The 12439-nt window shown below is 38.4% G+C and overlaps 1 protein-coding gene and 1 pseudogene across 2 annotated transcripts in view; one reads left to right on the forward strand and one right to left on the reverse strand.

Annotated features, from left to right (window-relative positions):
• Positions 1 to 12219, reverse strand: part of MIS18BP1 (MIS18 binding protein 1) — a 41809-nt gene extending 29590 nt beyond the window's left edge. Inside the window, exons 1-5 of the mRNA XM_008073435.1 lie at positions 11593 to 12219; positions 7801 to 7911; positions 7085 to 7575; positions 5199 to 5272; positions 3077 to 3207 (exon numbers count right to left, since the gene is read on the reverse strand). Coding sequence (XP_008071626.1) covers positions 3077 to 3207; positions 5199 to 5272; positions 7085 to 7575; positions 7801 to 7911; positions 11593 to 12127 — 1342 coding nt within the window. The 5' untranslated portion in view covers positions 12128 to 12219. The remainder of the gene's footprint in view (positions 1 to 3076; positions 3208 to 5198; positions 5273 to 7084; positions 7576 to 7800; positions 7912 to 11592) is intronic.
• Positions 1185 to 2212, forward strand: LOC103276013 (annotated as a pseudogene). Its single transcript, XR_002481291.1, has one exon. The product of XR_002481291.1 is annotated as a ragulator complex protein LAMTOR1 pseudogene (transcript).
• Positions 12220 to 12439: the final 220 nt, after the last annotated feature.

Here is a 12439-nt window from a genome sequence, read left to right on the forward strand (position 1 = left end):
AGCCCAGCAGGCGAGGCTGCGGTGGCTGGGAGCGGCCACTGCACTCCAGTCTGGGTGACCAAGTGAGACTCCAACTCAAAAACAAAACAAAACAACATATACATATATATACATACATATACATATATATGTATGTGTGTGTGTGTGTATATATATATATATATATATATATATATATATATATATATATATATATGCTGAATGGGCCGGACACAGTGGCTCATGTCTATAATCCCAGCACTTTGGGAGGCCAAGGTGAGAGGATTGCCTGAGCCCACGGGTTCAAGACCAGCCTGGGCAACTTGGTGAGACCTCATCTCTACAATAAATCAAAAAATTAGCCAGGCATGATGGCGCATGCCTTTAGTTCCAGCTACTTGGAAAGTGGAGGCAGAAGGATCGCCGGAGTCCAGCAGGTCGAGTGACCGTGAACGTGCTACTATACTCCAGCCTGGGCAACAGAGTGAGACTCCAACTCAAAAAAATAAAAAGTATGCTGGATGTAGCAACATGGAGGCCATTGGTCACTGACATGAGCTGCTCTAGTGAAGAGTTGGGGGTTAAGGCATAATTACAGAGAGTTTAAGGGAAAAAACAGAAGAGAGTTCAAGATAAGTTAGATATACAGTTGTAAGTATTGACAAATCATCTGAGTTGTCTTGCTGTAAATGAGAGCAACGGTGGCTGAAAGGAGAAGTGTGGTTAAAAGAGTTAAAACAAAACAAAGGCCAGGTTCGGTGGCTCAGCCTGTAATCCCAGCACTTTGGGAGGCTGAGGTGAGTGGATTGCCTGAGCCTGCGGGTTCTAGACCCACCTGGGCAAATTGGCGAGACCTCATCTCTACAATTAATCAAAAAAATTAGCCGGGCGTGGTAGCAAGCCTGTAGTTCCAGCGACTCGGAAGGCTGAGGCGGAAGGATCGCCGGAGCCAGGCAGGTCGAGGCTGCGGTGGCCGGGAGCGGCCACTGCACTCCAGTCTGAGTGACAGAGTGAGACTCCAACTCAAAAAAACCCAAAACCAAAACCAAAACAGGAGAAGAGACAAGTTCTGGAGTGATGTCCTTGAGTTAAACAGGGAGAAAGGAAGCTAGTATACATATGGAAACGTTCACATAGTAACATGGACAATTCACCCTTAATAAAAGTAGGTACGGGACGGACGCCGTCCCTCCTCGGCCCCAGCCATGGGGTGCTGCTACAGCAGCGAGAACGAGGACTCAGACCAGGACCGAGAGGACCCGAAGCTGCTGCTGGACCCTAGCAGCCCTCCAACCAAAGCCCTCAATGGAGCTGAACCCAACTACCACAGCCTGCCTTCCGCTCGCGCAGATGAGCAGGCCCTGCTCTCCTCCATCCTCGCCAAGACAGCCAGCAACATCATCGATGTGTCTGCTGCAGACTCCCAGGACACGGAACAGCATGAGTACATGGACCGAGCAAGGCAGTACAGCACCCGCCTGGCTGTGCTGAGTAGCAGCCTGACCCATTGGAAGAAGCTGCCACCGCTGCCATCTCTCACCAGTCAGCCCCACCAAGTGCTGGCCAGCGAGCCCATCCCCCTTCTCCGACTTGCAGCAGGTCTCCAGGATAGCTGCTTACGCCTACAGTGCACTTTCTCAGATCCGTGTGGACGCAAAAGAGGAGCTGGTTGTACAGTTTGGGATCCCATGAAGCGAGGGGTCCTGAGACAGCTCTTCTCCTCTCTTCACTCTGTCTCCACCCTGCCTCCCCTGGCCCCCAGCCTCACTGCGGCTTATACAGTACCCTAACCCGCTACTAATCACAGCGAAGAATGTGGAGGAGGAGGAGGAGAAGAGCAAGACTAGAAGCCTGAACAAGTGAGGATAGAACCATTTGGGACTGGCCTTTGAAGACCTGGCCAGGGGTGGGCTGGGGCCAGAAGGACAGGGCCTGGTATGTCTTCACAGTCATTGGGAAGATGGAGATACCACTTTGGAGGAGTGATCACCAGGAGACCTAGGGGGATCCCCTACCTACCCTTTCTCTTGGCCTCAGAGTCACTCCTGCTCCCTTCTCCCTTCTCCCTGACTTGGTGCTCACACGCACCTCACTAGGGTTTGTGACCAGGGTCTAGAATGAGCTTGAATTTGAATGAATTGAGTTTGTATTTCTAGCACCCTGGGTTTTTATATGTTTGGTCTTTTTTCTTTTTGTTTTGGTTTGTCACCCTCGATAAAGGAAGTATATTCATTTGAAAAAATAAAAATAAAAAATAAAATAAATAAAAGTAGGTACGGATGTAAGCAGATGAGTAGATGGGGAAGAGAAATTATCTTTTGATTGTTCCCTTGCTCAGGTGCTCACCTCTCTCCCCTATTCTCCCATCAGAAAGAGGGTAAAGAAGGAGGCACTGGTGATTTCTAAAAATATGAAATAGTCATCAGGAAGAATGGGAGGGTAAATGGATTATGGAGACATGGTAGGATGCCAAGTAGCACCAAGGGACGACTAAGGAATGCTAACTTGTTGCTAGCAATCATAAATTTAAATTAGACTACTTGGGTCTATTTTTCTCCAGCTATATTCAGCTGTATGCCAAGGCATATGCAGAAAATCAAATTATTCAACACTGAAGTTGTGCCAGGTAGTTTTAACAAGAGTAGTCAGGGAGCTAAATTATATTCTTTTTTTTTTTTTTTTTAGATTGGAAAATATAGTTTATTTAGAAAGTAAATTAGAGAGATAGAAGAAAGAGGTGATAGAGACAGATTCACCTTTCCAAAATAGGGAGGGGGCCAAGGCCAGGAAACGTGGCGATGGCCATAGCTTAAAGAGCACATGGCTACACGAGAGTCTAGTAAGGCAATGGCCAAATCATATTCTTATAAAGCAATTACTTATAAATAAGGAGTATTTCAAGTTTTTTAAATAACAGAACTTATTTAAATTGTGATAAGGTTTAAAATCAGAAAAAAGATAAACTCTATTTTTGCATACTGTGATCAATTGTTTTAATTTTTATTTATTCATAATGCTTAAATATCTAATTTAAAAATTTTAAAAAGTATATTACTATGAGAAACATTCTATTATTAGCTAATAAATAGTCATTTACCTGCTTCTTTCATGGAAATCTGATCTATCATTCCTTTTAATATATAAATGTTGCCTGATAAAGTCCTAAGTTTGTTGTGCTCGATCCGCTCTATAATTACATTACTGTGCCAATATATGTTAGTGATGTCTCTAGGAAAAAAAATAGCTTTAGTGAGCCAAAATATTCACGTTTTACCAGTAGTCACAATGTATATACATACGTATACAGGTTTATAACAGAAAGTAATAATTTTGCACCCTAGTTACAGCAACACCAATAATTTTGTTAATCTAATTGCAAAATATTTGAGGGTCAAACACTGCAGCATAACTCTACTATTTGGCTACTATGATCCTCGGAGAATGTGTCAAGAAACTGTAAAGTGGTCAAACCAAGTAAGTCCCTACTCTAAAATTTATCACTAGCAAGGAAGCAGAGATATTTGGTCTTTTCCAAATATCTGGTACTGGTAATACTTGTAACTTTGGATTAAATGATGCTACGCTCTCAAGAGTGATTTCCCTGTCTCCATCAGGGTCTAGACAATGTTAGCTTTTATTTAGAAATGTAGACTGAATCACCTAATCTTGTTTTCTTGCCCTCACTATACAGCCAAATGTTTTCACCTCTCATTTTGAAAAGTACCAAAAAGAAGTTCCAGTTGGGAAAAAAACAAATTATAATATCAAATCACTAACACACAAATCTATTCTTCATATTTCTTTACATGAAGATAAGAATATAAAATAGAAAGAATAACATATGAAGATGTATTAGATAAATGTTGAATATGTTCCCAGTCTTCAGATAACTAATAATTACAAGCATAATAAATAAGGAAGTTAAGTTCCTTTAACTGGTCAAATGGGATTAAACTCATACATTATATCTTAATACAATATTACTTCTCATCTTTCTTTTTTTTGGCCTTTTTTTAATCTAATAAGCACTTAAGTAACACTCTAAAAGCACTGTTCTCTGGTCTCTAATCTTTGACACAGCTCACAAGTAATACAATTATCCATACTGCACAGATGAAAAAACAGTCTGTAAAAAGATACGTAACTTGCCCAAGTAATACAGGTAGTAAGCCACAATAATGGTATTGCAACAAAGGCCATCTATGCTGCATCTTGGATATTAAATGTATAAGGTAAAGAGATATAGAGTGGCCAACACAGACTGTATATACTCAACTTGTAAGCTTCCATATAGCTGGGCTCAGTGGCTCAGCCTGTAATCCTGTGCCTTTGGGAGGCTGAGGTGAGTGGATTGCCTGAGCACGCGGGTTCGACACCTGTCTGAGCAACTTGGCGAGACCTCATCTCTACAATAAATCAAAAAAATCAGCTGGGCGTGGTAGCGCACGCCTGTAATTCCGGCTACTCGGAAGGCTGAGGCAGAAGGATCGCCGGAGCCCAGTGGGTCGAGGCGGCAGTGGCCAGGAGTGGCCACTGCACTCCAGTCTGGGCAACAGAGTGAGACTCCAACTCAAAAAAAAATAAAAATAAAAATAAACGTCCATATATTTCTTTAAACTGTAACATCACATATTGTTTTATTACAATCTTTTATTACACAATTGTTTAGCAATAAGAAAGTGGTCTTGAAGAATAGGAAACGGTGCTAATAGAGTAGCAGAAATAGGAGAAGCCCACTTACCTGATAACACTCTTACTTAGGGAGGACCAGAGAGTGCCACTGATTACTTATTATGTAGCTGTATGGAAAATTTTTAAATAATACTGAGTCCTTTTCTGGATCAGTAATTTATATCTGCTTGTCCCAATTTAGATGTGAAAATCTGGACTGAAATGTATGTAGTAAATAATAACTGGTCATATATAATTAAGCAGATAGTATCAGTCCATTCATTAGCACCTCATAAAAAATAATGTACTATACAAGTTGAGCTGTTATTATTTTTAAAATAATTTGAGTAAACAGGCAAAAACAGGTAAGTTGGTAGCAATCACTGTGTCTAGGATCCAGTCATTTTACTTTTTTACCTTCAGTTCATAACCTCATTAGAGAAGTCTTTGTTTTGTAGAAATATGTTATTTTTCATGCATCACTTTTTCAGTTTTTACATGCAACTATCATAAATTTTATTAAAAGACTATTGAAATGCTATACTTACATCAATTTTCCTTCTACACATATAGCAGTATTATCATTGATAGCCTTAATCATCCATTCCTGTAGCCGGACTACCTAATGAAACATAAAACAAGGAATATATTTTCTGTATTACTTGCAGCATAAGCATTAACTTACTTAAAATTAACTAACATTGAAAGAAAAAACTTATCCAAATAATCAAGTAATCAAAATAATTCCTTAGTGCCCATCTATATAAGAATCACATTCTATTTTAAATAGCAATAGGAAAAAATCTTGTATATAATGAAACAGAAAAGATAAAAGGACAGATTGAATTCAGGTTGCACTGAATAGTTTGTTCTACAATCCAGAAGCAATTATACTTCAAATATTCTTACATCAAATTTAAACCAATGGAAAAAAATCATTTAAAATCCCAAGGAATACACTAAAACACCAAGTCTTGCAAAAACTCCAATAATTTGGAGCAAAAAAAGAGTCAGCCATGTTTTGTCACTAAAAAAATTGGAGCATTTTTTTGGTCAAGTCCATTTAGAGTTGCTTTTCAACTTTCTGACCTGGGCCAGTTCACTCTTCCTTAGGCAACCTAGTGGCCCCCTGCTCCCAGAGGTTACCATATTGATGCTGAACTTGGTGTGGACACCTAATAGGGACAGTGCACTACAGCCCAATATTCCTGGGTTCAAGCAATCCTACCACCTCAGCCTCCCTGGGACTATAGGCACAGGCCATCACTCCTTGCTTCATTTTCTATAAACTGTAAAATAGATGACTGCTAGAAATCTACATCTAATAGCATTCTATTCCAAATCAGATAATTTGTCATTTCAGTACTAGTAAAATCCCATTATGATGGGAAAATTTCTGTGAGTGTATGTGCAAAGACATTATTGTTTATACTTAATAAAATTTAAGATTGAACTATTTCTGATAAGAAAAAAGCCAAAATGTATAGAATAACTAATTTGAGTGGCCATTTACCTTATATATAAAATTACACTTTTTAATATAAAGACAAATTTCTCTACTGGCAATTTTATACTGAGTCAGAAAAATACATTAAAATGGGAGGGTCTTTGTCATTGGATTCACTTAAAAAATTATAGGTAGGTCTGGGCATGGTAACCATGTGCCTGTAGTCTCAGCTACTCAAGAGACTGACACAGGAGGACTGCTTAAGCCCGGGGGGTTGAAGCTGCAGTGAGCTATGATCATGCCACTGCACTCCAGCCTGGGTAACAGAGAGAGACACCATCTCTAAAAACAAAACAAAACAAAAAACCAAAAAACCAAAAAGGCGCAAAACAATGAACAAAAAAAGTATAGATAAGACTTGGGTAGGAACAGTAAAATAATACTCATTTTTTTCCTTCTCCTACATTTGGAACACTTGAGACATATCAAAGCACTAGGCCACAATGTAGCTACAGTAAATAATAATAAAACATGAAATGAAGCTACTGTTAAAAACGAGAGGCTGGGTTCAGTGGCTCAGCCTGTAATTCCACGCTTTGGGAGGCCGACGTGAGTGAATTGCCTGAGCCCGCGGGTTCAAGACCCACCTGGGCAACTTGGCGAGACCTCATCTCTACAATCAATCAAAAAAATCAGCCTGGCGTGGTAGCGCACGCCTGTAGTTCCAGCTACTTGGAAGGCTGAGGCGGAAGGATCGCCCGGCCCAGCAGGTCCAGGCTGCGGTGGCCGGGAGCGACCACTGCACTCCAGTCTGGGCAACAGAGTGAGACTCCAATTTGAAAAAAAAAAAAGAGAGAGAGACCACAGCTTCAAATGCTAACTAGGAGGAAAAAAAAAAAAAAAAGAGCATAAGAGCTCAAGTTCTTGAAGAATAAAAGCAAACACAGAAACTAATATCTGCCATAACAGTTTTGTTACCTTATTTACCTTACTTTTTTTAGCACCATTTGTAAAATCTTGAAGTATACTTGGAGGAGGAATCTTGGAAATATTTTTTTTCGACTTCTGAGGTATTTCTACATGAAGTCTTGGAGTTGCAAGTACAATTTTACATTTGTCTGCATCTTTCATAAAACCTGGAAGACCAGTCTCTCTGAGCATTGTTTTTTCATTTCCGTCCATAATTTCCTTTGGTGAAGTCCCTTCTGTTGTCATCTCACTATCAGAAACCATTAATTGACTGCCATTTGTAACAGAAACACAGTTAGTATTGAGAGTCTCAATATTTGTATTTTGAAAGTTTTCATTGGTAGAATCAATGCCTTCTAAAATAAACGTGTCCTTTTTAGACTTAGTGCTTACAGCTAAATTTTCCTTTGAGTAAAGAATTTGTTTAGCCAACTGAGCTCTAGTTAATGCCTTGTTTGAGGCTCCTGTGGCTGAAAAATTTTCTTGTTCTTGGTTCAGAATTGGAAGTTCTGCAAAAAAATACAAAATAAAACAAAATGTATATAAAGGATCATATGAAATTAAAAGAGATAAATTCAGGCTAGGAACGCTCCAACCTCTCCACCTCTTTTCTAGGTGCCTTTGTTGCTTTTATGATTGAAGCTTTTGTCCACAATCAATGTTTATTTTCACACGGGAAAATAATTACCGAGAATATCTAACATATTGAAGTAACAAAACAGAAAAGAGTTTACCATAAGTCAAATTGTGCTGTGGTGCTTTCTCTTCCTGATGGCATCGACTCTTCTGTTTGACTGGAAGGAAAATATTATTTGATGATTCTAAAGTAACTTCTTTGACTGAGGTTGTGGTTAAAAAAAAAAAAAAAGAAGAAGAAGTTGAACTGTATTAGTCACTGACAAGAAAAAGTATCTTTTTAAATTCTTGAAAAAAAGATGCAGATTCAGTAATTATGAGACCAATATAGTATGTTTTTGCAATTTATAACAGCTGCATAAATTTTTCCCTTTATTATCTTCTCATACCTTTACCCTGGTTCTCTATACTATGTTGAGGAAGATTTTCTTTTTAACTTCTCCAAGATACAACTTGTCAGCTCTAGACAAAAATATATTACTAGACTTAGAAGTCTGGAGATCTGAAATAAAATCTGGTGCTGTCACAAATCAAATATGCATGTGTTAAGATTATATATAAAGTGACACCTAGTCTTGAAAATTCTGATTCCAATTGCTGCAAATTTCTAAAATATGAAAGAATAGTTGAAGAGTATAATTTATTCTTTAAAAATCAAAATATTGAGACCCAATAGTAGACTAAACTGTAATTTGCATCCTTTTGACATCTTTTTAGTAGGCGTTCAAATGCACAAAAGTAGTAGGTTTATCAATTAGACAAATAAGAACTGGTAGTATGGATTACATTTTATTCTGCTTTACAAACTAGATCTTTAAAGTTTAATGTTTATTGAATATAGTTTCTTTCACATAAAGGAAGAAAATAATAGACTTAAAATTTGTGCCAGAAAAGGAAAAATGGAATTATTTTATGTTTAATTTTAATTATTATACTTGAAAGAAACTGGTAGTGATTATGCTGTAATAAGTATTCCACTTTGGGCTTAGAAATCTTAATATAAGCCAGGCTCGGTGGCTCAGCCTGTAACCCTGCGCCTTTGGGAGGCTGAGGTGAGTGGATTGCCTGAGCCTGAGGGTTCGAGACCCGCCTGGGCAGAGACCTCATCTCTACAATAAATCAAAAAATCAGCTGGGCGTGGTAGCACATGCCTGTAATTCCGGCTACTCTGAAGGCTGAGGCGGAAGGATCGCTGGAGCCCAACAGGTCTAGGCTGCAGTGGCCGGGAGCGGCCAGTGCACTCCAGCCTGGGCAACAGAGTGAGACACCAACTCAAAAAAAAAAAAAAGAAATGTTAATATAAAGATTTTATTGTAATGACATGTCATGAGAGAAGTGTTAAGTTTCTGCATTTAAAACTAATTTTACTGGAAATTGCAAGACAATGCAGTAGAGACAAGTAGGTAATTCAAGTTCAATCTAACAAGCTGTAGAACCTGGGTCATTTATTTGGGAGTCCAAGGTTCACATCGACTCTCCAAAAGGTCTCTACAGCTGCATACAAAATGAGTGTTTGTATTTGTGTATGCATTTTTCTGGGGAAAGGATTATCAGATTCTCAAAGCAGTTAGGTATTTCTTACTCTCTCAAATTTCGCCATATATGGAAAACACTTTAATGTGCATTGTTTCATTTGTTTCTTCCTTTTTTCCCACGCTATATAATAGATTATTTTGCATACTCTCCTACTTCGACTCCAAACTTCCTTAGAAAACTCCGAGTATGTCACTGTATTTGAAATGCCACAATATCCCCACAATCTATCATGTAGTGGTTAAGAGCATGGGTTTTTTTTTAAGAGAGATCTGTACTCACTTCTCAGTCTGTCACTTACTGTCTATAAGACACAGAGTAGACTTACCCTCTTTATAAGCCCCATTTATAGATTATTAAAAGAGCATCTGACTGGGTGCAGTGGCTCACACCTATATGTAACCAGACTAAAGTGCAGTAGTATGATAACGGCTTACTGCAGCCTCGACCTCCTGGGCTCAAGTGATTCTTTCACCTCAGCTGAACAGCTGAGACTACAGACAGGTGTGTGCCACATGCCAGCCTTACTTTTCTGTTTTTTTTTTTTTTTTTTTGTAGAGACAAGTTTTTGCTATGTTGCCTAGGCTGGTCTTAAACTCCTGGGTTCAAGCGATTCTTCTGCCTTGGCCTCCCAAAGTGCTGGGATTACAGACATGAGCCACTGCACCTAGTCCAATTTCAGTTTTTTTCCTTCCTACCGGATTATTCCCAACAATACACAAAAAATGCTGTCATTTCACCAATTATTAAAAACAACAATAAAACCTTTAATCACACATGCCATGATTTCTTTGCTCCCCTCAAAAAGAGTTGTTTATGTTCACCATTTCCAATTTCTCTAGTCATATTCTGTCTTGAACCCTTTAGAATCATGTTTTCGCTCCCACCATTCCACCAAAACTATCCTTAAAGTCATCAATGACCTTCACACTGTGAAATCCAATGGTCAAATCTCAGCTTACTTGACTGATTAGCGGTATTATGCAGAGCTGATGACTCCCTCCTTAACACACTTTGTTCTCATGGCTTCCATAGTTTCACTCCCTAGGTTTTCAGTCTTGCCCATCTTCTCCTTAGTGAGTTTTCTATATTTCATTCTAACTTCCAAACGTTGGAGTGCCCCAGAACTGAGCCCTTGAAGTTTTTTCTTCGCTTACTCCTTGACGATCTCATAATAATTCCCAAATGTATTTTTAATCACCTAATTTACCTAAATTCCAACAAATTTTTCCAACAGCCCAATTAACATCTACATTTAGATTGTTAACAGACATATCTAAAATAACATGACAAAAACCTTAATTAACAAGCCCCCACTCCATTCCTCCTTCCGTTAGTCCTATTTCAATTAAATTATCCTTCCAGTTCTTCAGGCCAAAAGCAGTAAAACAAAACAAAACAAAAAAAACCACCCTTTATATTCTTTATATCTCTTTTTTCTCTTATATTCCACACCCAATCTATGAGTAAATCTTACTGGCTTTACCTTTAAAATATACCCAGAGTCTAACCACTTCTTATCTTCACTACTACCTCCTGAACCAAGCCAACATGGCTGTCACCTGGATTACTGTTGTATTGTCTCAAAACAGCCAGAATGATTTTTTTTTTTTTGAGTTGGAGTCTCACTGTCATCCAGACTGGAGTGTAGTAGCCGCTCCCGGTCACCACAGCCTAGACCTGCTGGACTCCAGCGATCCTTCCGCCTCAGCCTTCCAAGTAGTTGGAACTACAGGCGCCGGAATGATATTTTAAAACATATGTCAGATCTTGTCTTTTCTCTTCTCAAAACCCTTCAGTGGCCCTTATTTTGCTCATAGTAAAAGCCAAAACTCTTACATTTATCTATAAGGTCTTTACGTTATCTGACCCATTCTTATTTAACCCCTCTTCAGCTCTGTCTATTCATTCCATGATACACTAACCTCATAACTAGTCCTAGAAGTTATTTGGCATGCTACTTCAGGGTATTTGAAATAGCTGTTACCTGTCTGGAACATCCTTTCCCCACTCTCCAAGATATCTGTACCTATCACTTCCCTCAATTTTGGGGTATCAAATGCCATCTTCTCATTGAAGCTTGCTCTGATCACCCCACTGAAAATTACAACCCCCTCTCATCCTTACTCTGCTTTTTACTTTTTTTCATTTACTGCTTTTCCTTTTAGTGTATCATAAAATTACTTATTTAATAGGTTAATTATGTCTCCCCACCACTTGAATGTGAACTACATGAAGGCAAGGGCTTTTGTCCACTTTTTTCACTGCTATTAATATATTCTGAGAACCTAAAACCATCTGACATATTAAACACTTAAGACATTATAGCTTTTTCGCCAACGCACAGCAAAACTAACCTCGTAGTGAACTATTACCTGATTGAAATGATGTGTTGTTTTCCTTTTCTTCATCGAGGTAGGTATGCTGCAAGCGTTTTTTCTCAGCTTTGTTAGAAGTGAAGATTTTATTACTTTTCTGTGGTTTCAACAAACTACTGTTTCTTGATGCCTGTTCTTGCTTGTCATGCAGTATTTTTTCTTTCATTCTTTGAAATATTTTCCCCGGTGATTCATAGTTTGCCTTATTTTTAAATCCATCCTTGTTGGGCTTTATACAACTGATATCAAGAGAACTGTTAGAAGTGGTAACCTCTGCTAGCACGGTAGATTGAAATATATCTTTATTGTTAAAAGTTGTGATTTCTAGGAATTGATTCTTTTTATGTTCATTCAATTTTAAAGAGAAGTTTTGATATTTCACCAAATCTTTTACTGGTGTAAGTGTGTCTGAAGGTATGCTGTCAAAAAAGATTGCATCAATGGGCAGATTTCTCCTTTGAGATGTCTCTGAAGACAAATGAGCTCCTGGATGTTTCAAAGGTGTTGCAATCATCTTGAGAAGAAAGTAGCAACAAAGTTTGTCTAACAGAAAAGTTAATTTAAACACAATCGTCAGGACACAGCTTCAGCAGGGACGCAGCAAAACCTGTAGTTCAACGTGAAATCCTTTACCATCTTTTGGTACAGAAAAAGTTTAAAGATTATTTGTTTCAACAACAGCATTACACTAATTAAAATACATAATGGGTTCATAACAGTGGATGACAACTCATAAACCAAACTAAAATTTTATTTTTGTCTATTTATTTTGTCTCTTTATTGTTATTATTTTTCAATAATTATGGGCAGTTTGACCTTTAATGCA

This window comes from Carlito syrichta, unplaced genomic scaffold (assembly GCF_000164805.1).
Source record: "Carlito syrichta isolate Samal-C Ts95f unplaced genomic scaffold, Tarsius_syrichta-2.0.1 Scaffold315843, whole genome shotgun sequence".
In the NCBI taxonomy this organism is placed as follows: domain Eukaryota; kingdom Metazoa; phylum Chordata; class Mammalia; order Primates; family Tarsiidae; genus Carlito; species Carlito syrichta.